This window comes from Drosophila mojavensis, unplaced genomic scaffold, assembly GCF_018153725.1.
Source record: "Drosophila mojavensis isolate 15081-1352.22 unplaced genomic scaffold, ASM1815372v1 contig_36, whole genome shotgun sequence".
Classification (NCBI taxonomy): Eukaryota; Metazoa; Arthropoda; class Insecta; order Diptera; family Drosophilidae; genus Drosophila; species Drosophila mojavensis.
Window position 1 is genome coordinate 2,276,775 of NW_025318858.1, and position 24,600 is coordinate 2,301,374.

Here is a 24,600-nt window from a genome sequence, read left to right on the forward strand (position 1 = left end):
TGCGGTCAAGCTCTCTCACATAGTCCACAGCCCCGTCGAAAAGCAGACACATCTCTATTTTGGATAAGCAGACCCATTTGGGATTGGTCCCCGTTTGCCACACGAATTTCGCATGAATCGGCCCGTCAAACTGTCTCCAGCTGCCCCAGCGAGCGCCTGACCACAGCTGCTTGCCGTTGTAACGGTAATTTGTGTGACAGTCGCCGTCACAGAGCCAACAGTTTGGGGCTGGCCGCTGATTAGGCCAGCCAAATGGACATGTCAAATGAGCGGATGATGAGTTGAGTTGAGTTGAGTCGAGTTGATGGAGCCGCCCGCAGAGCAGACACAAATATGAAGACATGCTTGAGTCATATATATATAAGTATGTATGTATGTATGTAAGTATATATCAACATTAACTTGGGATTATTTATTTATGTGGGGCTTACGAGCTAGTCTACACAGTACAGTTTAAATTGCTAGGCAGCGGCAACAGCAGCTCCATGAGCAGCCAGCCCAATGGGAAGGCGTAGGCGAGCAGCGTGACAAGCAAGAGAAAGAGCCGCCTGCGCCGATGCCAGCACTATATAATGCTGCCATCATCCTTGACATCAGCCTCGCTGCTGTTTCGATTGAGAAAGTCGCGGCGGACCGCGCTCCAGTTGGGCGCTGCGTGATCCTTGAGCAGCTGCCAATTGGGTGAGTGGACATCGGGCGACAGCCAATTGAAGTCGGCAATGTCTGTGTAATTATTCTGTGACTTATTCAATCCGGATTGCTCGAAGTCCGACTCCAGCTCGGCATAGTCGTAGTTGTAGACGTCGATTTCGATTTGCCGGCAATCCTCAATGATGGCTCTGCAGGTGACGTGCAAATAGATCCGCGTGGACTGCGACGAATGCAAGCGCAGCTGCTGGCAGGCGATGGCCACGGTGCAGCGTTCCAAATGCTCTGCAAAGAACGAACGAGACACGGGACCACAGAGGATCGTGCATTGACTGGCGTTCGAGATCTGTACAGAGCCGGCGTGTCCTTGCAGCTCCACCAGACACTTGTGCACATTGGATATGGTGATATCCTTTCCGTTCACCTGCTCGGCCCGTAGCACAATGTGGGCATTGTTTCGATTGGCTATGGTCCAGATGAAGGCGCTGTCTGAAGCCGTCTTCTGTGTCTTTTCCTGTCCGTCCACTTTGCTCAGAGCGGGCGGCAACTTCTTAACCAACGTCTTCTTGCCACTAAAGCCGAATTTCTTCTTGGGTAGCAAGCGCTGACGAGCTTCATCACAGGCGCTGGTCAACGAATTCAGGACATTTTGACAAGATTTGATTTTGAAGTCCGACAGAAACATTGTCGAGGCTGTCAAATAATTCTGCAGCTCTTGGATTTGCCGAGTGATGTCGCCGAATACCTTGGTGAGATCGGGCAGCGGTGCGTCTCCGCTGTCCAGCTGCAGTGTGCTAATCCTCTGCTCAATCTCACAAGCGCGCTCCCCAAACGACTGGGCAAAGAAGTCGACGCCCTCGTTCAAGGCGGTCTCCTTGTTGCGCTGCTCCAGCTTAATATCCAAATAGTTTTGGCGATCCTTGTTGCGCTTGTTCAATCGCTCCAGCAGGTAGTCCTTGCGTGGACAAGCGTCCACAGTATCATCCAGTTGTTTTTCCGTTTCCGCCATTTCCGGTTCACCTGCAATCGAAGAAGTGTTAAAAATCAATGCACTCTTCAGATGACCGAAAAGCCGTATTCAATATATATATAGATATATACATGTATATATATATGCATGCACTCATATGGGTGTGCGTGTGTGTTTGTGTCACCTCTCACCAACAATTCCCGTTGTCTGAATCGAAATGTCGTCTGCGCGCAGCTGCAGCAAAATGTGTCCCAATTTTCGCACGTCTATAGCCAATTGTATAACTCCTTGAATCGCTTACTTGAGGTTTATGCAAAATATGGAATTTGTCATAAATTAAATCAATTATTTCAATTTTACAGGCTGCTGATGGCAAAGTGTAGTTAAGTGGAAGTTCAATAAACAATCAGCTTACTCACTTTGGCACGTTACTCTTGCACTGCGGGCATGCCAACTCGCTTGAATCGCGTTGCGATTACAGGAACCAGTTCGCGGCGAATGGCAAATGTACAAAAGGAATAGCAACTAACTTTGGAGTTTTAAAAATGTTGGAAATATGTAGTTTTGTTTTTGTTATATATGTGAAAAACATAACATTGAAACAAAACAATTTGAAATGAAAAAATGTATGATTTGCTTTAAGTACAAAATTTCAAAAAATCAAAATTTATAAAAATAGTAAAACCCAAAAAAAAACTACTGCTTTAAATATTTCATATTATATATAAAAATTATTTTATGCAAATTCAGCATTATTTTTAACTTAATTCATGTTATATGTTTATAATGCTTATTTTCATCCACTAAAGTGAAATGAATATATTGTTTTTATTTATTTATTAGCAAATCAATCATTTTAATTAATTATTTAATTATTAATTAATTAACTAAACTAAGCACATATATATGTTTTATATATATATCATATATGTATATGTCATTTATATTATTTATCTTGTTATAGTTATTTATCTATAACTATTTGACAATTTAAATACTTTATGCTTTATTTAAAGTATTCTCGAAATAAACGATCTGAGTTTTAGGCAGGCCAACTTTATTACTCTTGCTGACAGACAACTATGATTAAGTAGTTTTTAATTATATACATATGTATATGATCGGTCGCTTTATCTACGCGGCTGTTAATCAAATATATTTTATATTATAAAATGCTCTGATGACCCTCAACTGTTAATATCAATCAGAAATATATGCCTAATACACAAGAGAATGAGGAAAAAGAATTTCCCTAAATAGTTCTCCCATAGGAGTATAGCATTTCTTCTCTAAACACTATGCTCATAGAATCTTTCTTCCGACATCAGTAGAGAATATTTCCCATAATACATTAATTTTACATTTTTCATGTCATTTCCTATGCATTTCTGTGGGCATTTTCATGATTTTCCGCCCGTATGAGTGCGCAGATGTAATTTGTAGCTAACGGCTTTAAGGAAGAGCCGCGTGCAATGTGGACACTTGTATGGCATTTCGTTGGCATGTTTTTGTAGATGCTCATGGAAGTGCGAGCTCTGCGCAAAGGTTTGCAGGCAGTGCAGACATAGGTACGGACGATCGCCCCTATGATTGCGCAGATGTTTCTTCAGAACGTGGCTGTGTTTGAAGACCTTCATGCAGTAGGTGCACTGATAAGGACGCTCGTCCGTGTGTCCGCGCAAGTGCGCCAGAAAGTTCGACTTCTGCTGATAGGTCCTTGCACAATGCAGACACTTGTAGGAATAATTGCTCTGGGCCTGATGGATTTGCAAATGGTTTTTCCGATTCAAAGTGCTGTCAAAGGTGCACGCACAGTGCGGACACTTAAATGGCTTCTTGACTGGGCGCACAGGAGGCGGGGATTTATCTGGAAGTGTCGCCACATGACTGAGTTTGTGCTCCGTGAGGCTGGACAACTGGGCGAACTTCCTCAAGCAATGCTCACATTCATAAGGACTTGATTCTTTGCCTGGCCTGCCCGACGAGGCGCAGCATCTGAAAGGTGAATTTGAAAGGAATTAGCGAATATTTTGCGATGTTTAAGTTGAGTTATGGAGAGGTATATATAAAGATAAAAATTCCTTTAAAGCAAAGATCAAATATTATATATATATAGTCCCTAGTTTAAGAGAGCTCTAGTTGAGACTGCCCAACTGGAGGCTCGAGACTATGGAGAAAACTTCAGGTATATATATAATCTTCAGTCTCATCACTCTATCTTATATGTTTAACACTCCTTCGGCAGGATTTATGGTAACTCACTTTTCATGCATTTGCAGTTCCTGGATTGTTGGGTATTCCTTGCTGCATACATTGCATGTATGCGTGCGCAGCCTCTTAATTCTTACAACCGGCTGCTCCATAGGTTTCCTGGCTTTGAGTCTTGAGTTAAAATTTAACGGCTGCTGCTTGGGCGTGCTCTGCTCCTCTTCCTCCTGCGGCTCAGTTTTGAAAGAGGTCGGCTTTGAATCGTTTTTACTGCTCAGGTTCGCAAAGGTACTGTCTTTTTGTATGGATTCCTGCGGCTCCTGCTGCTTCTCTTGCCTCGGTTCTTGTATGCTCCCTGCTGTTGTCAATTCCTTTTCAGGCCTTTTGACTCTTGGACTGCTCCTTCTTTCAACCTGACTCTTAACTGGCTCCTTTTTTAGCAGCGCTTCATGTTGCTCCACTGGCTCCACACCCTCCTTATCAATGCCACTTTTTTTCCTTTTGTTCGTCCTGCTTGGAGTATTCCACCCTTCGCAATTGTGCTTAATCAAATCAGTGCGCTTCATAAATCCTTTCGGACAATTCGGGCATTTATGAGGAAACTGGCCCGTATGCTCGCGAACGTGGGCTATAAAATTCGATTTGTGGGCAAAACTGATCGGACAATGTGGGCACTTGTAGGGCAGCTTGTTGCTGTGGATCTGCAGATGGATTTCCAATTCGAAGCCTTTGGCAAAGACGCGTGGGCATTCCGGGCATTGGAGAAAACTCTTGCCCTTATGTATGCAATTCTTGGGACACAAAGGACACCGGTTCAAATCCTTGATAATGTGCGTGCGTTGGTGCTTCATCAGATCCGCATATTTCATATATCCCTGAGGACAGTCGGGGCACTGATGTGGAAATTTCCCCGTATGTCCATACATGTGGCTTGTATAGATGGATTTGTGCGAAAAGCTGCACGGGCAGTAGGAACACTTGTAGGATAGATTATGTGTGTGTATTAGCAGATGGATGCTCAGCTCATCGCTGCGTTCGAAATGCCGTGGACAATGTGGGCATTGATAGTGTTTCTTGGCATCAGTAGGAGGACTAAAAATGAGAGGGCAAATATACTTTACAAATTTTCAAGCTGTCGTTAAAACCATGTGGCTTACACAGCAACTGCTGCTGCAGCAGCTCTCTTCTTCTTGCGAGTCCTCGGAGACTCATTTCTTTGTTTAATCTGCCCCTTGCCTGCTGGCTCCTCTTTCAATCCATCCGGATCTACTTTAACAGGTCCTATGTCCATCTCTAAGAAAGGCAATTCACTTTTTAGTTGAGCACTGTTGGCGTTCTCCAAGATTCCATAGAATTCCTGCTGCTGCTCCAGCTCCTGGTCTCGCTCAATTTTCACACAGGACAGGTCAATTATACCACTCATGATTCGCATATATTGCAGCCAGTGCAAAAGTATTTGAGCTTTAAAAAACGTTTTTCAGTTAATTTATTTTAATAAAAGTAAACAAACAATTCACACGCAGCAACAGCTGTGAACAGAACTGCTAACTCGCTGCAAAGTCTGTTAACAGAGCGCTTTACATGGAAAGAAAATACGAGAAAGCTGTTAATGTTAAAAATTGCGCGAAATTCAAATGTGTTTAACAGAGACGTTTGAGATGATGAGTTTGAAATATAATTAAAATGTTTATTATTTATTGTATTGATTCAAAATATTTCACATGTCATCAATTTTAATTCAATGTTTTCTAAATTTAAATTTACTTTACCTCGACTTTGTGCAAAGTTTTGCCTAATAAACATTTGCCTTACAGTTCCTATTATATATTATTCAAATTTGTTTTTTAATGAAAACAATTTTTCAAATTTGTTGAAGCGCTCTTTTAATAAACGTGGGTGTGTGTGTTTTTGTGTACATTGTGTATTGCTTTCTGGCTTACATTTATAAAATTGAACATATTTACACTTGATTATTAATTAAACATAAGCATTTAGATAATATGTTAATTATTTAAATATTTTATTTAAGTGTGTTCCATGTGTGTGTGTGCATTTCTTGTGTCCGCCTAAACATGCAAACTAATTAGCAAAACATTTGTACTTTCAACTGATTCTAGTTTTTCATTTTGTTTTTGTTTTTCTTTTTGTTTTGTGTTAGCAACATACAACACTTAATGACTAAAAATATTAAATACATCCAGATTTTGTTGTTCTCTTCGTCGTCGTCGATTCTTTCCTCTTAAGTATTTGGTTACAGTTTACGATGATTTCTCCTCTTTGTAGTTGTGGTGTAAGGCACATGACACATTCCTGATTAATATGTGCGTGTATATTAAAGATATATAGAATATAGTTTATATATACAAACGTATATATATATATTGTTAAGATTCGTTCTAATGATGAGCAGCTCTATTTGTTTATATATATAGTTTGTGCTAACAAAAACACATTTTTGCACATTGAAGTTTTCCTGTTTTCCTGTTAATGCATATGACCAGCAAATGACTAAACAAATTATAAATTTATTGCGGAATTGTTGTTTTCAATTATTATTTGTTTGTTGCTTCGTAGGGCGGCCAAGCTAGGCTCTTTATATAGATCATGAGAGCTCTCCGATGGGCGCATTCTGCAGCCACAGATCGTGTATGAAGTTGTATAAATTATCGCTGACGGCGACCTAGGGAGAGATTGAAGGAATTCTTTATAATATATGTATTTAATAATATCCAAAGCTAGACCCACCTTATAGGGCGTTGGATTGAGCGTGCGTTTGTGATCGTTGCGCAAAGTTTTTAGCGATATTTGCACCTTCTCGCGCACCTGCTCTAGCGTCGGCAGCTGTTGGCATATCTTGCCCGCCTTCCAGTACACCTTGTAGAGGGACTCGACGTGCGAGGGTATGACATAGGCGCGCTTCGATTCCTGGAACGGATGACGACACAACACCTTCTGGCCCACAGCCGGCGGAAGCTCCGAATCCTTTTGCAGCAGATCAATTAGAGCATGGCCATCGGCGCTATAGAGACGGTAGGCATTCTTATTGCCCGGCATGGTCACCTTTTCCACATCCTGGCTCAGCTTAATGCGCGCCTGCCCATTGATCTCCACCAGCTTGTAAACGCAGCCAAGCGCAGGCTGCCGCTGACAGGTGACTGAGAATGAATTTTCAATTAAAAATTAAATTAAATTTATATTTATTTTCTATTTTGTATTTTTGATTAGCTTCAGCTGCTCACCCAAGTGCGTGCCAATGCCAAAGCAATCGATCTTGTGCCCCTGCTCATTCAGGCTCAAGATGGTGTCCTCGTTGATGTCATTGGAGGCGACGATGGTTAGCTTGTTGAACCAGGGCACCTTGAAGCGATCCGCCACCTTCTCGAAAGCCTCGCGCGCCAGGCAGGACAAATAGGCCAAGTCGCCAGAGTCGATGCGTATGCCCAGGGCATGGTAGCCCAAATCATTGAGTGCCAGGGCCACAGCGCTAAAGTTTAGCAGGCCACTTCTGCACAGGGCGCGAAAGAGATAGAGCAGGAGAGAGTGGGAGAGAGAGAGAGAGAGAGAGCAAAGTGAGCGTGCATTAAAACAAGCTGTTAACATTAATCCAAACAAGCTTTAAGTGCAGCTTGAGTTTTCGATTTTCGAATTCAAATCAATTTTAACTAATTTCAAAAAGCGACTTGGGGAGGGCGGTGTTTTTGGTTGTATGGGCGTGGCACAGTTCTAGAAAAAAAATGCAGAGAGTGCAAAGCGTGTTTTTTTTTTTGGGGTGGGGGAGGAGTAAAAGTAGATATTAGAACTTTAATGCAGGTGTTTTAGCTTTGACTTTGCATAGATTTTTTTTTTTTTTTTTTTGTAGACACAACTTTTGAAAGCTTCATTTACTGAAAGCCATGCAGTGTGCTCTCTCGGACGCTTTTCTATCAAATGTAATATATTTTTATATGTATAGAAACGATAAGTATAAAACAGACACACACACACACACATGAAATCAATTAACAATTAACAAATTGAACAAAACTAAAATCTCTTTCAATTTTCCATAATCAATATTAAAGTAAACAAAAAATTTATGAAATTAATTGAACAGACATTAAAAAAATTATATATTTATAATGTATGTAGTATGTAGCATTAGGGTGATTCAATGTTTTCATTTATCGCAGCTGAAAAAGTTTCATTTCTCATTAGAGTTGTGTGAGTGTTAAATGATTTTCATGTAGTTTGTTTCATTCTTTTGTTGTTGTATTTTGAAGACGTGTTTTACATACCTCTGCCAAAATAGTGCCGGGAAGTCATTTTTACTATGTTAGATGGAAGTAATTTCTATTTTTTTATATATATATTTGATCGGTTTCAGGTTTAATTAAGGCGACTTTTCTGGTTATACGTTATTTGGTTTTATCACACGTTTAATGTCACATTTAACGAAGAGCAAAAAAAAATAGTTGTTTAAATTATGTAAATGTGAATGAAATGAAAAAGTTTGTTAGTTTAATTAAATTAAATAAGCAATTCAAATTGTGGCCCAGCATTCACCTCAACTTATTTTCTTATTACATAGACAGTCTTAAACGTTCATTAACATTCTGGTGTTATTTAACATAACCGGCATACTGAGTCGCCGTTAGCTAACATTTTATGCTTACAATGTAACCTGTTATTAACATTATCATATTAGAGAGCTGCAAACAACTGCTTGAAGTAAATACTAGGCGGAAATTCAAGGAATGTACATAGAAGCTATATATTTTAATATAAATAAACATAACTTTACAAAATAAAAAAAAATATATACACATATCACTTGTACAAAACTAATATATTACAAAATTATAAATTAAAGCATGAATGAACTGAAAAATAGTAAATAAAATAACAACAAAAACACTGTGCAAATAAAGAAAAAGCAAGTAAGCTTAAAACAATTATAATTTATATCAATTCATTATTTTTATGATTAAGGCCACTTGCCAATTGATTAATTATAATGCATCAATGCAAAACATATGTATACACAAATAAAAAATTTTGAAACGGGCTTAAACTTTTTACAAAATTAAACTTAAGTTTTTTTTTAAATAGAAGATGAAATAAAATACTAAGAAATATAATACATTTAAGGGGAGAGAAGACATTTATATTTTTAAAGTTAGCAAATGAGCTATAAAATTAAAAATTAAAAATTAAATAAATAAAATATATTTTTTCGTTTAAATAAAATATATTTTTTCGTTTAACAAAAAAATATAGGGCACATCACCTGTTTGACATATTGAGCTGGCCTAATTGAGTTAGCAATACCGTTAGCGCCTGGGCATTCAGACCAATACATATAGCACATATACACATACATACATATATATATTAAAGGATGTTACATGTGTGTATATATATGCATAAATTTGGAATTTAGCAGTAATTTATATTAAATTTTATTTCGCATGATATGACAATGTGTAGTAATTGGGGATATGGCCGATATATAAATATATGCAATTCGATGAATATATATATTTATATTTGAGTGAGTGTATGGTGTAGTAGTATTAGTAATAGTAATAGGGGCACTCATGCTAGCACCAGACAAGAAAAAAATATAATACAAAAAATGTGTAAGTACAGAGAGATTAGTTTCGAAATAAGATATATTAAATATATAGAGAGAAAGAAGAAAAACAAAAAATCGATAACGAAAAAGTAATGATAATGAAAAGGAGTTATTTATCTCTTAATTTGTTTTTATTGTTTAGGTTAAATGCTTTTGGTAGTTCCGTTACGTGACATTTACCTGAATGACTTCTCGACATATTTTGGTAGGTACGCCGTCGCATTGGACGTTGAAGTGTTGATAGTTGGAGTTGTTGTAGTTGTTGATGTTGTTGTTGTTGCATTGACTATATCTGTTTGAGCTGGCTCTGTGCTACTTGATTGACCATTTGTTAGCTCAGTTTGGCTCAGACTGTTCTTGCGTCCATTGAGCTGGCCATTTGCTGCTGCAGCTTGCGGCGTCGCTGGCGGCGTTGGCGGCAAGCCATTCGTTATTGTTGTTGTTGTTGCTGTTGTGGCTGTTGTTGTTCTTGATTTGTTATCAGTTTGTACGTATGAGACTTGTGTGACTTGTTCTGTAACTCGGCTGTTGGGGAATACTTGAATTATTACGACGATCAACAAGGCGCACAAAATGAAAGTTAACGCAAAATATCGAGCGAGGGGCGGCTAGCATATATGAATGTATGCACATATCATGGGCATGGTCACAGTTGAGCACACGAAACGCATTTGTTAGATTCGAATGATTGGGAACTGCATTTGCTGCCTCATACTTTGTTGATATCATTTGGTAGAGTAAACTTGTTTGATAATGAAATAGAAAAACAATCGAGCAACAAACTAAAACTCAAATAACTCAAAACTGAATGAATTACTAAATATATATATATATATAGATATAGATATGGAGACACAACCAAAAACCGTTCCGAGAGAATCTGCCTAAAAGCGAAATACCTCTTAACATCGTACGTGTCGACAAGCGCCATAAAGCCATCCGGAAAGGCAATGGCATACGAGACCATAGCAGCTAGTTCGCCCTCACTCGACTCCTCCGTGGATACATCCAGCACATGGGAAAGCATTTGACGATGCCGTATAGCATGCTCCAGCAAGTCCTCCATAATGCCTGAACAGATATCGATATATATTATTCAATTTATAAATTTATTATTATTTGAAGTACTCACCCGTTTGCTTGTGCTTCAGCAACCGCGTCTTCAGCTCGCCCACACTGCTGAAGCTTGTGATATAGGCATGCGCATGCGTGCCCTTCACGGGTATGTTAAACAGTTTGCCAGCCAGCACATTGGAGGTGCCATCAAAGCCACCTTGAAGAGGAAATGAATGTACATAACATGTTATTTAATTCTAGCAGACCGATAACAGTCAAATAAGGCAGCTTCTCGATTAATAAAATGTGCATTAACATTCATTCTCATGTTAAATCAAGACCGCATACAATTATGTAAGTTAGCATGTCGCAGTCGTTTAAGGAGCTACTCTGTTATGTTAACATAAGTAAATGCATTTACTCTAAATGGTATCCGCTGTTATGTTAAGCTTGATGAACAGGATATCAAGCTGCTACTAGTATAAAAGACGTTTAAATATTTTCATAGCATCACACTCACTGTTAACTAACTAACTTAGTATGTTAAGAGTTTGATTAAATAGTCAGCTCAGCTTCTCATATGGCTTTCAGTTAACTGTCAAATTCTCTTGTCTTATTAAACATTTCAATCAGATTTGACATTGCCCAACATCCACTGTTAATATTTGATTTAGATTTGAAGGCGCTGTTGTTTCATGGCTGAACGGCTGTGAAGACCTTGGACGCGTGAGTCACGCGTCACGCGAATATATCGATTGGGAATCGGGTGAAAACCCAGATTGAACCCATCATAATTAAACGCATTACAAAATTTAAGCCAAACTGCCAGGCAAACGGCAATTTTTATGATGGCCAAAAGAGTTGTAAAACTACAAAAAAAAAAAAAAAAAAAGGTAAAAGGAAGCGAAGTTACGATGTGTGAGCGCCTATTGAAATTTAGGTGCCAGGCGGCGATAGGTACGTATAGGTCCTCTCTTCCCTGCCTCCTTCTGCTCCTCCCCGCACACACACACACACACACACACATGGAACAATGAAAAAGTTTGTGTAGTTGGCCTGCGGCGTTGCGTGTGCCACCCACTTTTGAACACATGGCGAAGTTCTTGAACTTTACAGTGTGAATGGAAGCGAGACAAAAAGGAAAAACTGTTTAGCGTTATAACAAGGCAAAAAGGCCGGAGCCCACATCGAGTGACAGTGACACGTGCTTTGCATGCAAGCACATCATAAAATAAAAAAAAACGACCAAAAAGCCAAATATGAAATTTCAACTCCTGCCACTGCTGCTCCTGCTGCTGCCCCTGCTGCTTCTGCTGCATCGATCAATGGCAATCCAGGCGCTAGTTTCATGGGGTATTTGCTTTTTAATTGATTACGACCCAGCTGCATGCAATTTGGCAATGCCGAACACAAGCCAAATGTGATATATCTTTTCGCACACGTTTGACCTTAGTTGTCACGGCGAATTCGGCATATGTACCTGTATAGGAATACTTGGATGCGGATAGTCCGCCGTCCGGTCCCTGCGCACGGCGCAGTCCAAACTCCAGCAGCTTAACGTGTTTGCCCGCCACCATGCGATAACGCGCTGCATTTGTCGCCATTAAGCTGCGTCAATAAAAGCGAAAGAGAAATAAATGCTCGCTTTATTAATATGCTCCCATTCCACTTATCACACGTTCCCGCTCACCTGGCATAGTTGACGAGCGTGAGCAGCGTTGTCTCCAGCAGCTGCACGATTATCAAGGGTCCTTCTAGCTTTATGATCGGCACGCTGTAAAAACGACAGATCAAATATGAGAATATGTGGGTGAATGTTCTAGACATAGCTAATATTGACGTAGACATCATGTTTATATAACGGTAAATACATGAGTTATATGGTATATTTTTATCATCACTGTTAATTGCTTTAACAATTTTCTTTTTTATTTTCATATATCTTTTTATGACTTGTTTAATAAAAATATTTTTAAATAAAAAATAAAATCGTTTTCTAACTAATTATTTGGTAAGACCCTAGTGCTATATAAACTGTGTGACCACTGTAAACTCATCTAACGTTTGCTTATAAATTTTAAAAATTAAAAATGCTTTAATTACATATATATAAGTCTACCATATCAACAATGATGTATAGTCAAGACAACTGCTGAAATTTTACATGCATGTTAATCATTTAACAACTATGTTAAAACCATTTTAAAATTTCGCCAGACGAGTCAAATTAGTTATATAAATGTACAACATTTAATTATTTATTGAAACCATTTGAATATGAGTTTCTTAAATTTTTAACATGCATATTCAATTTTTTTTACAGTCATCCTTAGTTTTCTATTCTTCAACATGCAACATATATAATCTTTAAACAGTCATGTTAACTCTTCTATCCTATAGTCTTTGAATCCCTACTTAAAGTCCCAGTTGAAGTCTTCTCTTAAGCCTAGCTTATAGCTCAACTCACCGAGGAAAAGCCACCGTGCCCTCATCTATAGCATAGAGCGTAACATCATGAGCTGTCAGGTTGCCCAAGTACTCGAAGAATTCGTTCTCAATGCCCTCGGGCAATGTTTGACGCAGGTATTCAATATCTGTAAGCAAAGAAAATTTATTCAAAACCTATTACATTATAATAAGTTTAGCACACTTACCGCTCTGCGAATAATGAAAGCTATCCAAAAACTTGAGACACTCCTCCAGCCCCGCGAATATGGTAAACTCTCCATGGAATGGATTATTGCGAAAGAATAGATCAAACACGGCTTGATCATCCGTTTTGTCCGATTTCCAGTAGGCATAGGCCATTGTTATTTGATATAAATCTGCGATGAAGTAAAAGTAATAAAGTACATGCAGATAATGCCGATAAGCCGACAAGCGATAGACTCCATTTTAGACTAGTTCAAATGATATGAGACTATTTATTGACTCGGTGGTTAACCAACGGCGTAAATCGTTAAATGAACCCGTGCGATAAGATGCGCTCAAAGTTCAAAATTTGTGCATAATTACACAGACAGAAATGCAAATACAACAAGATACAGAGATCATGACAATCTTCCTATCTCTATATAATATAGACGGAAATAGATAAAGCTAAAAATGTAAATGCCAAACGGGAGTTGATACGACTTTAAATAGCTTATTGAATGAATTGAACTATTACAAATAATCTACAAAAATAAACAATTAAAAACAAAACTAAATAAAAGAGTTGTATAAGAAAACAAAATTACAACACAAAAATTAAACATATATATGTATGTAAATATTTAATCTATCAATCAATATATATATATATATATATATATCTCACCCAATCTCAACATCTACATATATATCAATCTATTTAACTTGAAGTCTATGCACGTATACCTCTTTATATTTGTCTGAGTATTCATATAAAAATATATATGTATATATCGATATCGGTACATGTCAATGTAAGTACAGCTATTAAATATTTGTATACTCTAAAGGCAAGGGTAGCCCTATGGAAGATAGAAATTCAGCTGAATTTTTTATGAAAATATGTATAATAAGCAGAAGGAAGAGATATTCTTGATCGAAACGACAAGAGTGTAAGATCCTTAAGTAAGATCTCAAAGGCTACACAGGCTAGATCCTTGCAATTTTGTATATTAAAAGATATGTTGTTTGTTTTTATGGTTGTTGTTATGTTTTTATGATAAAGAGATAAGAATAAAAAGAGCAAATTATACAATTGACAATGCGAATCAGAGCTAATAAAATTTCACAATAGATAGTGGAATTGCGAAATTCCTAAACATAGAATAAAATTTAATTATAATTTCAATAAGAATGTTTGATCTATTTTAATCAATTTTTAAACTAAAATACATAACAGCTTTTTCTGAAATTATGAAAGAAAGCCTGTTTAAATAGAATGTATTTTGTTATTCATACGTAAAAAAGCAAAAGTAATGGGATTTTATTGCATTTTTTTTTATTTTTATTCTAAACAAAAAGTTGACCTATTTTTTTTTACTACAGCACTTTTACTTTCATGAACATATAAACACTTATAAAAATTCTATCAATATCAGTATCCCAATAGCTGCATACGTATATATCAATGTCTGTATGCCTTCATATAATATGTAGATCTTAAAAATAATTTCGCATTAAATATTAAATATTTTAAAAAATACGAATACATTTTGTTTTTAATTGGGATATGTTTCGTTTATTAAAATGTTTCTATTTCAAAGCAAGTACTTTATAAATATAATCAAATTTGTTCTGTTTACATTATATGTATATTAAAAGGAGATAAACAGTTAAAATTTGAGTAAGTGTTGTTGTAGCTCACCAGTTAATAGGGGCTGGACAACTCCATTCTGGTTCATGCGTCCGCGATCCATAAATTGGCCGCCCGTATTGCAGCTCATTTCACGGTCATTCATGATCAAAAGTTTATATATTTTCTGTCTTTCGTTGTTGCTGTTGTTTATTGTTGTTTGTGGTATTTTGTTTGATATTTACGACGGCACGTTTATAGGTCATTCACATACACAAATCGTGCCCACTGAATGAGACTTAATTAAATATTCTTGAAAATTTAATTTAAAAAATATTGCTGAGATTAAAAGTCTGCAGTAAATATACATATATATACAATAAGCATATACTTATATATATATTTTAAGATATTTTAAAATTTAAAGCTTTGAAAAACTGTTTCGAGCCTCGTTCAATGACGTAAGCACAGCTTGCATTTAAATACTGGGTTAATTAAGTGCGAAAAAAAAAACATTTTAAATATATAGTATAAGAATTACGAATGAAAAAATAGTAAGACAACAACAACGAAATTGCCAGTTATCAATTAGTTTCTTGTTTTAATCTTTTTCTTTTTTTTTTTTTTTTTTTTTTTTGCATACGTCTTTCTTATCAATTGGTTTATCACTGCGAGCGAATGGAAGGAGGAAGGCCTAGGGTGCAATGACTATTAAGAAAACAAACACGTTTGAAATTGAAATCACTTTTTTGCCATTCAGAATTTATCGCGCGAGCTAAACTTTTTCGCTAAGCGTTTCAAGCTCAACTGAAAACACACAAATCGCGACCAAGTTGAAAAATGCGAAGAAAAAAAACATCAACAGAAAAATGTTAGCTGCGCGCAGAGAAGAGCGCGCGTTAAGCGTTTGTTGGGTTGCAGCATACGAAATGTGCTGGAAAATTTGTTTGCTGGGTGAATTTGTTGATTGTTGTTACTTAGCAGCCGGGCCAGTGTGCGAGAGGGAGGCAGCGCATTGAGAGCAGTCAGAGTGAGTGGGATGAATGGGATGAGTAAATGAGCGTTTGGCGGGCTGTTTTTTGCTTTTTTTTTTTTTTTGTATGTGCATTGAGCTTGTTTATTTCGGCTGCTGCTGCTGCTGCTGCGGAAATCTATTGATTACACACGTGAGGTGAAGAGGCGCTACTGTAGTTTGTCTTTGGTTCATAACATGTTGCACACAGGCAGCCGTCGCAGCAGCGCAGGCATTAGCCAGTGAAGGTTGCCTGAAGGTCGGCGGGGCGTACTCTCACACACCCAAAACCGCGCGCGCGGACAAGTCAAGAGACGTGCTCAAAGGAAAAAGGCAATCAAATAATAAAAAAAAAAACACACACCAATTGTGCGTACATTTTTGCAGTCACTGTGCGATAGCAAAGGATCTAATGCAATGACTGCAACAGCTACAACACGCACTTTCACTTTTTGCGCACGTTTCAATTCATAATTTATCAAATTTACGGCGCTGAACTTTTTTTCTTTTTTTTTTTGTTACTAGAGAATGCGCATAGAACGCGGCCAGCTGTACACAATTGTATTTTCTGAACTGTTTTTAACATTAAAGCATTCGCCTAGGTACAGTTATCAGTTGCCTGAGGCACAGACAGCAGCTCGTCGTTCTTGTCTGTGTAGTTTTATTAAACTTTACTGCAAGAGTTAAAATAACTAAACAAATCCGTATGCGACTTGCAAGCGCTCTCAGCTGATAAGAGAGCGGAACTGCCAACTTGTTGAAATGCGCTCTTATAGGTCAGATAAAACAATGCGCTGAGATGTGCTCCACTGTCACAGCTGTTAGCGTTGCATGGGTGCTGCAAGTGAATTAAAAATATTGTAAGATAAAAAAATAATATTTGAAATTCTGACTGTTTAGCTATTAAAAAAATGTAATAAACAAAAATTGTGTATTCATTTACATTTGTTTATAAACTTATGCATCCTCATTCTTGAATCGGGCTAAATATTGTGACGTCACATTACTTGGATATACTCGCCTTTTGCTTGTAAATAACATTCAATGATGAAAAATATTTTATTTATTTCATCATTTTGCGCTATATATAGATTTTGTTTTATTTTATTGTCCTTTTTTTGGCTAAAATAAGTGTGAATTCAGACAATATAAAATTCTATACATCTTTTCGACTTAAATTCTTCTCAAGTTCGTAACATAATTTTAAAGGTTATTTAAACCGAATATAAAATCACTAGTCATGTAACATGCATGGTTACAGATAGAATGCAACAGCTGTGACGTCACATTTTACACATTTTTTCAGATCCGCACCATTTTAAACATTGAGCCCATTGCTATCAGTGTTGTAAAAAGCTAAAAAAGCTACAGTAAATAAACCGCCTTTTATTCAACCTCAATTTCCGCATTATTTACATCTGCTGGCCAATCCAAATCAATGCCAACAACATCTAAAGCTAATATATCAATGGGTTTGCCTATGATGGAGGATATGGAGGGCGTTGTACGTCCGAATTCGCCATGAACCAGCTCCTTGATGTATGTGCCCGCCTGGCTGACCACATCGATGATGAGCAAACGCCGATTCTCCCGGCTCACACACGCCTTGACGCTATATATGGAACGAGGTCGAGTGTGGAGCGGCCTGCGATGTAGGACTCGAATGGGCGTCTTTTGTTGTATGATAAAACTCTCCGAGATTTGTAGCTTCTTCAAAATGTCCACTGTCACCGGCTCGTCAAGCACGCAGAGAGCACGATAATACTTCCGCTTTTGCTCCTCGCCCGTCTTGATGTGCGTCAATTGCTCGCGCGGCACCACTTGCAGATTATGTATGGACACCTTGCCGGACATATCCACAGCCACCTCCATTTGACGGGCTTGCTGCCGACTCAAACTGCTTCGCTTCGCATCCATTATTTCCAAGACAAATGGCCGCCCTTTGCCCAAGCAGCGCACGTCCACATCCTCTCGCCCACTGGACATGAAAGTAACCTTGCACACCGTATCAGTGAAATGTGGCGCCACCTGTTTCGCAATGATCTCCTCAATGCTCTCCTCCATAATCCGTTTGCCCTGCAGCACCCACGGCGTATGCGAAAGCTCCCGACTCAATTTTCGATATCTGCCAGCGACACAGACAATGGGGCCCATTAGGTCGATGGACTGCAGCTGCAGGGGTTCCTCGACAGCAGCCGGTGGTATGGGTAGATATTTCTCGAAGATATCAGCCTTAATGCGTGCCGGTTGGTATTGTTTCTCCAGCAATCCTCGCGAGATCTCGGTGCGTTTCTTGACCGGAAATGCGACTCGATTCAGCTCGGTCAGCTGGTCCACCTCCTCGGATTCAACGCTGTGCCGTACATCAATGTTGATCATCAGCCCGTTTGCATCGTATTCCCTGCCCAGCTTCGAGCACACAATGGGATGCAGAATCAGTTTGACGGCCTCCTTGATGGGCACATCCGGGGCAGAGTTATCATTGAAGGAGCTCTTGCCAAATTTCCGCTGTAGGGCGAACCACATGGACAGCTGGCGCAGCTGTAGTGTCAGCGGCAGCGTTATAGCCAGGACAATTCCCGCGCTATCATATTTGCCGAAATCCGATTTGGAAATGCCCTCAATTAACTGACTTTGAAACTCCTCCGAGAACAAACCCAAACAAGTTGAGCAAATGGTTAAGCGGGGCTTTTTTGGTGGCTGCTCATTCGGCTCATCCTCTGACGGCTTCAAATCACTGTCATCTACTTTAACATCCAGCTAGAATTAAAATCTTCTGTACTTTTTAAGCCGCTTGAATTTCTTGAAATGTTTTTTCTCACGCGCTGAAAGGTCTGCTGCATGTCGCGATATTCGTTGCCGCGTGCTTTCAAATAGCGCAACTGACAGACGCGACAGACGCCACAGCTTGCCAAATAATCAACAAGCTCCTGATTCTTCATTTTCCTTTAATACTTAATTCAATTCAAATTCAATTTAAACAATTATAACTTCAACTTTGCGATGTAAACAAAACGTGCTAGCAAAGCATCGTTTGTGAACACTGTTTAAAATACTAGACTCGATATATTTTGGCGCTATTTGTGTTTAGCTATCATAAAATACTGCAGTGTAGCGGATCGACAGCTGGTTTTTAAGTGTGACCAGTTGTGCTGCCCCAAATTATCGGCTGTCTATTGTCAAATATTTCTATTTTTCTTTTGATTGCGATTTAAGGTGCGTTTTATCTGTTATAATTACTTTATGCGACGTAATAACACCTAAAGCATCGCTCAAGCAACTGCAAGTGAAATAAATTGCTTCTATAAGCAAGTGAAAAGCATTGTTATTGTTACGTCACAGAGTGGCAAAATAATACTCCAATTGGAATGTGCGAATAATATAAATATTCATTATATATTTAGGAGCTGCCGAGATGTCGCTGTCGCCCTTCCTGCGTCTGCCACTCACCGATTTGACCGGTTGCCTGATCAACCATCAGACCTACGACAAATGCGGCAAATTCGAAATGAAAATGATGGAATGCCTGGAAGCCTACGGCATGGAACGCGGCAAAAAGCAATGCGCCGATCTGATTGCCGACTTCCAGGAGTGCGTGGGCATGCAGAAGCAGCTGCTGCGCTTCCATGTAAGCTTGCAATATTCCAAATGGAAAGTTGAATATTTATTTAAGCCTTTTATGTTTTCCTTCAGGCTATGCGCACGGAGCGCTACAAACAGTGGCTGGCCGGTGAGCGCAAGCGGGAGGAACTGTTTGCCGAACCACCACGTGTTGATGCTTATTAAAGGAATCATTGCTTATATGTAGCTGAAATATGTTTTAAATAAAAGAAAATTGAAAACTATGCTAATATGTAAAAAGATAAAATTGGTTTAGTTTTGTTGTTTTGGTATTTTGCCAGTGTTGCTTAAACTATATTTTGCAGCACTGCTAATTGTTACTTTTCAGCGAGTTGGCAGCCCTGGCATTTGTTTTTGCGGCTGAAGAGTCGCTCGCTTACGTTTAAGTAAATTTTCTTAAATAAAATGGCCACAAAACGACCCAATAATAGTGTGATGCTGGCGCAAGAGCCTAAGCGCAGCAAAAATGACATTGTGGCATATACAAATCGGGATAAAGCGCTGCTGGAGTCGGTAAGCTGAATGAAGCTCTTGAAGAAGAAGAGGAAGCAGCGTGTTTTGGTGTGGAAGATTTTTAGAGGCTTGCGGAGATTGTTAGAGAAATGAATAAAATGGAAAGGTGGTAGTGGAAGAACACAACTCTGGAAAAATGAAGAACGCCTTGAATATGAGCTGTGAATGGATACTCCCAGTGAAACCTATATAAAGATGGACGACTGTCGGCTGTCGCCTTTCCTTGGCTCTGCTTCCGCTCTAAACAATCTTCCTGATGTCAATCCCAACTCTTCTTTCGCATTGTTTCTTCGCTTTCTTCTAATCCAACGCAATTTCAGGGCGTGCGACGCACCTCCAATCTGCAGGCGCCCATCATGCAGCTGGAGGGCCATGAAGGCGAAATATTTACGACAGAATTTCATCCGGAAGGCGAAATGCTGCTCTCCTCCGGCTTCGACAGGCAGCTGTGTAAATGAGCATCATCATATATTTATATATTTCAGTTAGACTAAACTATATTCCACTTCTAGATATCTGGCAGGTGTATGGCGACTGTGAGAACATAATGGCCATGTCGGGTCACAGTGGTGCCGTCATGGAGGCGCATTTTACGCCGGATGGCTCGCATATATTCACCTGCTCCACAGACAAAACGCTGGCCATTTGGGACATTGTTACGGGTCAGAGAGTGCGACGTCTGAAGGGCCATACGAACTTTGTGAACAGTGTGCAGGGCTCGAGGCGTGGCCAGCAGCTGTTGTGCTCCGGCAGCGACGATCGCACCATACGCATTTGGGACGCACGCAAGAAGCAGCCGGTGCACGTCCTGGAATCACCTTACCAAGTGACAGCCGTCTGCTTTGGCGACACCAGCGAGCAGGTCATCAGCGGCGGCATCGACAACGAGCTGAAGATCTGGGACATACGCAAGCAGCAGGTGCTGCACCATCTGCGTGGCCACACGGACACAATCACAGCGGTTGCCCTGTCCCCGGAGGGCGACTTTGTCCTGACCAATGCCATGGATAACACGCTGCGCGTGTGGGATGTGCGCGCCTATGCGCCCGGCGAGCGTTGCGTCAAGGTCTTCCAGGGACATCAGCATAACTTTGAGAAGAATCTGCTACGCTGCGCCTGGGCGCCGGGTGGCGATAAGATCAGCGCCGGCTCAGCGGATCGACATGTCTACGTGTGGGACGTGAATACGCGGAGAATACTGTACAAGCTGCCTGGACACAATGGCAGCGTGAACGATGTGGACTTCAGTCCGAAGGAACCTCTCATATTGTCCGGCTCAAGCGATAAGACCTTGTATCTGGGCGAGATTGAGGATTAGCTACGGTAGAGGATTTCATAATCAGTGAGATTGAGAAGGAGATGCTGATGTTTTGTTCTGAGGATTGAGCTGGGATTTGAGACTAGCTGAATGATTCATACTTAAGCGATATTCGATCGTAGAGAAGCTTCAAGATTAACAACTAGATTATAACTCAAGTGAGATTTGATCGGTTAGCTCTTTAAAAAATCTCTTCCTGTATTCCTTGCTTCATTGATCGAGGCAAGCTTCAACTTCTGATCTATTTTTAAGCAGGCAGGATCAAAGGCCCCATCTCTAGTTTTAAGAACTAGTTCTTCATGCACCCATCTAAGACTAGCTACTAGACTCTTGCTATACCTCAGCTAGCTTGAACTACTTCCAGCTAATTCTTAGATCTCATCTGAACAACTTACAGTCTTAAGCAATCCTCGGCTTCTATCACAAATAAGTTTTATTTTTCTGCATTGTCATAACGATTAATAAATAATTTGTATTGTATAATTTGTAAAATTGTTTTTGATTTCTTGGTACGAGCTCAAACGGGCAGTGCACTGGACGAGCTGGAGACGCTGCTCTTGAAGAGCTGACCAAAGAACTTGAGGCCCGTCGCACCGCCCGGCACCATGCCCAGCAGCATGAAGAGCAGCGTGATGATCTGGCCGACGGCGAAGAGAACCGTGAAGGCGGTGCTCTTGGCCACCAGCGCAAAGTAAAGCGTTGAGGTAAGGCACGCGCTGTAGGAGATGGAGGTGACGAGGCGTGGGCGCGAGAACATTTGCTTGAAGAATGCCTGAAAGCCGATGAGGAAGCAGAAGCTCAAGATGAAGAAGAGACTGCCCAGAGTGAAGAGCAGCGCAAACTTCGGCTTGAGCATCAAGACTGGAATATAGAGCGTGGAGAGCGTCATGCAGAGGCAACCCATGCCCAGGCAAGCGACGAAGCCAACAATGCGCTGCAGGCGGGACTGTGAAGCGAAATGGCATTTATGTATGGCCAGTGAATTAGTCAATTCATCGTCATTTACCAGCTTGGGGCAGCAAGAGTCCTGTGTGTCCTTTAGCCAACTGTTTGCCTCGGGCTGTTCGCTTGTGCGCGAAAAGATTTGCGCCAGCCCGGGCACTTTAATCTGTGGCAGCTTGACATTGAAGTTCTTCTTTTGGTCGCTCTGCAGCAGTAAATACTCATCGAGATCCTGCTTTAAATTACTCATTGAATCGAATGCCACCGCATAAATATTTTTAATAATCGTCAATGTTTTTTGTTTACTGCCAACCCGACAATCAAGCAGCTGTAAAATAGATTGGCAGCGCTGACTAGTGTTGGAATACACAAACGTAAATGGCGCGAAATATTCCGAAATTCGAATACACAATAGATTGTTTATATTATTATTGTATTTACTGTCAACGCGACAAATGAATATCTATAAAGCAACTTGGCAGCACTGGCAACGGCTCTTGTTTTGTACCAACATGTACTAAGGCACTGGTTAGTGACTAAGGCCTTAAAACAAACTGCATATAAAATAATATGCTTCAACATTTTCTTGCTTATATTTACATTTGCATTTAGGTACAATACACTTTAACGCCATTGACTACTTCTATTATTTGTGTATTAACATATCAACTTTTTCACCGTCTGACGTCACAAATGCAATAAGCCATAGCCGCACAGCACTCGTGCTGTGCTGCCAGCGCAGCTCCATTCAAAAATACACCATTTCTGCCCCTCTCAAGTCGTTGGCGTTGCCACATGGCAGTAAATGCCAGCCCTCACCATTCAAATCTGGCAACCCGCTAATTCTTTCAGTTTCAGTTGAATTTTTGTCGTGGTCGGTTCGTTGTCGCTGCGCGCGCGGCAAATATGTAATTAAACTGAAATAAATTACAAGCCAGAAATTGATAATATTCAAAACGCCGAACACACGCCGAAATTAAATATTAAATTGAATTAATTCGCATTATAATATTGATCAAAGTAAATCGCACCCTCCGCTGCCCCCGCCCTTGTCGCAAATACAAAACGTCGCGATTCCATGCAAACGGCTCTTTGGCTCTTCTATTTATGCAAATTGTATAAATGCATATATGAGAGTGTGTGCGGTTTCGGAGCGTACGCGCGCTTATGTGTGAGTGTGTGTGCGCGATTGTGTGTGCGTGTGCGTATGTTGATGCATGTGTATGCGTGTAGGCGATTGTGTTTATTTGGGAAAACGCATTAATTACACAAATACAAATGCAAATGCGAATGCGAGTGCAAATACAAATACAACAACAAATGTAAATACAAATAAAAATACAATCAAACACAAACAAAAACAGTACGTAAAAGCAGCACCAGCCGCCGACAAAAGCAAAAAAGTATTTTCAAACGCAATCGAAATACAAAAGATAAATACAAAAATAATTCTAATACGAAAAAGAAGAAAAAAAAGCTGAGCAGCAAATTTTTTATTGTTTTTTGCGCAAATTTGGGAGAAATTAAATACAAAAAAAAAAAATGCATTTGTGTTGGGTTTTTTGTTGTTGAATCGGATTCAACAAATTGCCCAAATTTCAAGTGAAAATCGTCGATAAATGAAAATTCACGTAAATTATTGAAAATATTTTGACTCCCGGCTCGCAGCGAACGTTAAAACGGGATCGTTTGGAGGTCTTTGAAATTTGAAAAGAGAAAAGAAAATGTTAAAATTTCAAATACAGTCCAAAACGATTGGAAAATAAGCGACGATCGCCAACTGGAAATGGTGTAAGTATGGAAGACTGGAAAGCTGTCGTACTGGAGGCAATGCAATGCTGATTGTACTTAAAATTCAAAAATAACACTAATACGGCATATTATCTTATTCTTTGCAGCTCTCAATGCAATTGGTAAGGAAATAAATCAGCAACTGGAATCAAAAATTTATAAAATATGAAAAATAGTGTCAATACAATAAAATGAAAATGTTAAATTGGCAAAGCCAAAAGGAAAGTGTTGCAATGTGTTTAAAAAAGAGCAAATTGTCTGTTTTAAAGTGTAATAAAAAGAGTTGAAACTAAATTTAAAGTCAGCCACACAAAGCTTATGCTAATTTTTCTAATTAAACAAAGAGCACAACTAAAATTATACAGAATGTTATATATATATATGTATAATATACATATAATTGTATATAAGCATGTATGTGTTTGTGTGTGTGTGTAAGAGTGTTTGTGCATACGCCCAGGACTCGATTCGTTGGTTTCTGTGGAGCCGATCTACAAAGCTGCGCAGCACAAAGAAAAATGGCACAACGATTGGGACAGAGGCAGAGGCAGCTCCAGTTTTGGGGCCTGGGGGCGCTGCGGTCGCTGTCGCTGCCGACGTCGTCGTCATCGTTGTTGTAGCAGCAACAACAGCAATTAACTCG

General features: G+C 39.5%; 8 protein-coding genes across 16 annotated transcripts in view; 3 read left to right on the forward strand and 5 right to left on the reverse strand.

The window, feature by feature from the left end:
- Positions 1-377: 377 nt before the first annotated feature.
- LOC6575763 (tubulin-specific chaperone C) lies at positions 378-2,197 on the reverse strand. Of its 4 annotated transcripts, XM_015164800.3 has the most exons (3): positions 2,038-2,197; positions 1,810-1,918; positions 378-1,668 (listed from the first exon to the last, which is right to left on the reverse strand). In XM_015164800.3, exon 3 carries the CDS (start codon positions 1,655-1,657, stop codon positions 566-568), a length of 1,092 nt encoding a protein of 363 aa, XP_015020286.1. In that variant the 5' UTR covers positions 1,658-1,668; positions 1,810-1,918; positions 2,038-2,197; the 3' UTR covers positions 378-565. The 4 variants fall into 4 exon arrangements, with proteins under 4 accessions (XP_015020286.1, XP_032584925.1, XP_032584926.1 ...); XM_032729034.2 differs by lacking the exon at positions 2,038-2,197 and having other exon boundaries at positions 1,810-2,031; XM_032729035.2 differs by lacking the exon at positions 2,038-2,197 and having other exon boundaries at positions 1,803-2,031.
- Positions 2,198-2,654: 457 nt separating this feature from the next.
- Positions 2,655-5,371, reverse strand: LOC6575764 (zinc finger protein Xfin). The gene is made up of 3 exons (XM_002001732.4): positions 4,984-5,371; positions 3,881-4,918; positions 2,655-3,613 (listed from the first exon to the last, which is right to left on the reverse strand). Exons 1-3 carry the CDS (start codon positions 5,256-5,258, stop codon positions 3,019-3,021), a joined length of 1,908 nt encoding a protein of 635 aa, XP_002001768.2. The 5' UTR covers positions 5,259-5,371; the 3' UTR covers positions 2,655-3,018.
- Positions 5,372-5,692: 321 nt separating this feature from the next.
- On the reverse strand, positions 5,693-16,514 carry LOC6575765 (nicotinate phosphoribosyltransferase). 6 transcript variants are annotated; one of them, XM_032728786.2, is made up of 12 exons: positions 16,379-16,514; positions 14,833-15,058; positions 13,151-13,321; positions 12,964-13,090; positions 12,187-12,270; positions 11,977-12,104; positions 10,573-10,713; positions 10,340-10,511; positions 9,621-9,965; positions 7,066-7,331; positions 6,572-6,981; positions 5,693-6,506 (listed from the first exon to the last, which is right to left on the reverse strand). In XM_032728786.2, exons 2-12 carry the CDS (start codon positions 14,924-14,926, stop codon positions 6,429-6,431), a joined length of 2,016 nt encoding a protein of 671 aa, XP_032584677.1. In that variant the 5' UTR covers positions 14,927-15,058; positions 16,379-16,514; the 3' UTR covers positions 5,693-6,428. The 6 variants fall into 6 exon arrangements, with proteins under 6 accessions (XP_032584677.1, XP_015020290.1, XP_032584676.1 ...); XM_015164804.3 differs by having other exon boundaries at positions 14,833-15,072; XM_032728785.2 differs by lacking the exon at positions 16,379-16,514 and adding an exon at positions 16,137-16,271 and having other exon boundaries at positions 14,833-15,072.
- A 624-nt stretch (positions 16,515-17,138) lies between these two features.
- On the reverse strand, positions 17,139-18,810 carry LOC6575766 (putative tRNA pseudouridine synthase Pus10). Its single transcript, XM_002001734.4, has 2 exons — positions 18,595-18,810; positions 17,139-18,532 (listed from the first exon to the last, which is right to left on the reverse strand). The coding sequence occupies exons 1-2, from the start codon at positions 18,712-18,714 to the stop codon at positions 17,159-17,161; spliced, it is 1,494 nt and encodes a 497-aa protein (XP_002001770.1). The 5' UTR covers positions 18,715-18,810; the 3' UTR covers positions 17,139-17,158.
- A 72-nt stretch (positions 18,811-18,882) lies between these two features.
- Positions 18,883-19,617, forward strand: LOC6575767 (NADH dehydrogenase [ubiquinone] iron-sulfur protein 5). The gene is made up of 3 exons (XM_002001735.4): positions 18,883-18,988; positions 19,177-19,400; positions 19,466-19,617. The coding sequence occupies exons 2-3, from the start codon at positions 19,188-19,190 to the stop codon at positions 19,556-19,558; spliced, it is 306 nt and encodes a 101-aa protein (XP_002001771.1). The 5' UTR covers positions 18,883-18,988; positions 19,177-19,187; the 3' UTR covers positions 19,559-19,617.
- A 94-nt stretch (positions 19,618-19,711) lies between these two features.
- Positions 19,712-21,707, forward strand: LOC6575768 (U5 small nuclear ribonucleoprotein 40 kDa protein). Its single transcript, XM_002001736.4, has 3 exons — positions 19,712-19,906; positions 20,227-20,356; positions 20,419-21,707. The coding sequence occupies exons 1-3, from the start codon at positions 19,799-19,801 to the stop codon at positions 21,222-21,224; spliced, it is 1,044 nt and encodes a 347-aa protein (XP_002001772.1). The 5' UTR covers positions 19,712-19,798; the 3' UTR covers positions 21,225-21,707.
- LOC6575769 (protein transport protein SFT2) lies at positions 21,683-22,505 on the reverse strand. Its single transcript, XM_002001737.4, has 2 exons — positions 22,231-22,505; positions 21,683-22,170 (listed from the first exon to the last, which is right to left on the reverse strand). The coding sequence occupies exons 1-2, from the start codon at positions 22,414-22,416 to the stop codon at positions 21,742-21,744; spliced, it is 615 nt and encodes a 204-aa protein (XP_002001773.1). The 5' UTR covers positions 22,417-22,505; the 3' UTR covers positions 21,683-21,741.
- Positions 22,506-23,660: 1,155 nt separating this feature from the next.
- The window catches only part of LOC6575770 (protein split ends), an 83,471-nt gene continuing 82,531 nt past the window's right edge, over positions 23,661-24,600 (forward strand). Inside the window, exons 1-2 of the mRNA XM_044008750.1 lie at positions 23,661-23,957; positions 24,065-24,079. The gene's annotated coding sequence lies outside the window, so the exon portion shown is untranslated. The remainder of the gene's footprint in view (positions 23,958-24,064; positions 24,080-24,600) is intronic.

Coding starts and splice junctions, on each gene's coding strand:
- LOC6575767 (XM_002001735.4), top strand. CDS start 19,188: ATGTCGCTGTCGCCCTTCCTGCGTCTGCCACTCACCGATTTGACCGGT. Junction 19,401..19,465: donor AGCAGCTGCTGCGCTTCCAT/GTAAGCTTGCAA, acceptor GTTTTCCTTCAG/GCTATGCGCACGGAGCGCTA.
- LOC6575768 (XM_002001736.4), top strand. CDS start 19,799: ATGGCCACAAAACGACCCAATAATAGTGTGATGCTGGCGCAAGAGCCT. Junction 19,907..20,226: donor ATAAAGCGCTGCTGGAGTCG/GTAAGCTGAATG, acceptor ACGCAATTTCAG/GGCGTGCGACGCACCTCCAA. Junction 20,357..20,418: donor CGGCTTCGACAGGCAGCTGT/GTAAATGAGCAT, acceptor TTCCACTTCTAG/ATATCTGGCAGGTGTATGGC.
- LOC6575769 (XM_002001737.4), bottom strand. CDS start 22,416: ATGAGTAATTTAAAGCAGGATCTCGATGAGTATTTACTGCTGCAGAGC. Junction 22,171..22,230: donor ACTCTTGCTGCCCCAAGCTG/GTAAATGACGAT, acceptor TTCGCTTCACAG/TCCCGCCTGCAGCGCATTGT.
- LOC6575766 (XM_002001734.4), bottom strand. CDS start 18,714: ATGAAGAATCAGGAGCTTGTTGATTATTTGGCAAGCTGTGGCGTCTGT. Junction 18,533..18,594: donor TGCAGCAGACCTTTCAGCGC/GTGAGAAAAAAC, acceptor TTTTAATTCTAG/CTGGATGTTAAAGTAGATGA.
- LOC6575764 (XM_002001732.4), bottom strand. CDS start 5,258: ATGCGAATCATGAGTGGTATAATTGACCTGTCCTGTGTGAAAATTGAG. Junction 4,919..4,983: donor GCTGCAGCAGCAGTTGCTGT/GTAAGCCACATG, acceptor TCTCATTTTTAG/TCCTCCTACTGATGCCAAGA. Junction 3,614..3,880: donor GAACTGCAAATGCATGAAAA/GTGAGTTACCAT, acceptor TTCACCTTTCAG/ATGCTGCGCCTCGTCGGGCA.
- LOC6575765 (XM_032728786.2), bottom strand. CDS start 14,926: ATGAATGACCGTGAAATGAGCTGCAATACGGGCGGCCAATTTATGGAT. Junction 7,332..9,620: donor TATGTCGAGAAGTCATTCAG/GTAAATGTCACG, acceptor CGCCCTGTGCAG/AAGTGGCCTGCTAAACTTTA. Junction 6,982..7,065: donor TGGCATTGGCACGCACTTGG/GTGAGCAGCTGA, acceptor ATTCATTCTCAG/TCACCTGTCAGCGGCAGCCT.
- LOC6575763 (XM_015164800.3), bottom strand. CDS start 1,657: ATGGCGGAAACGGAAAAACAACTGGATGATACTGTGGACGCTTGTCCA.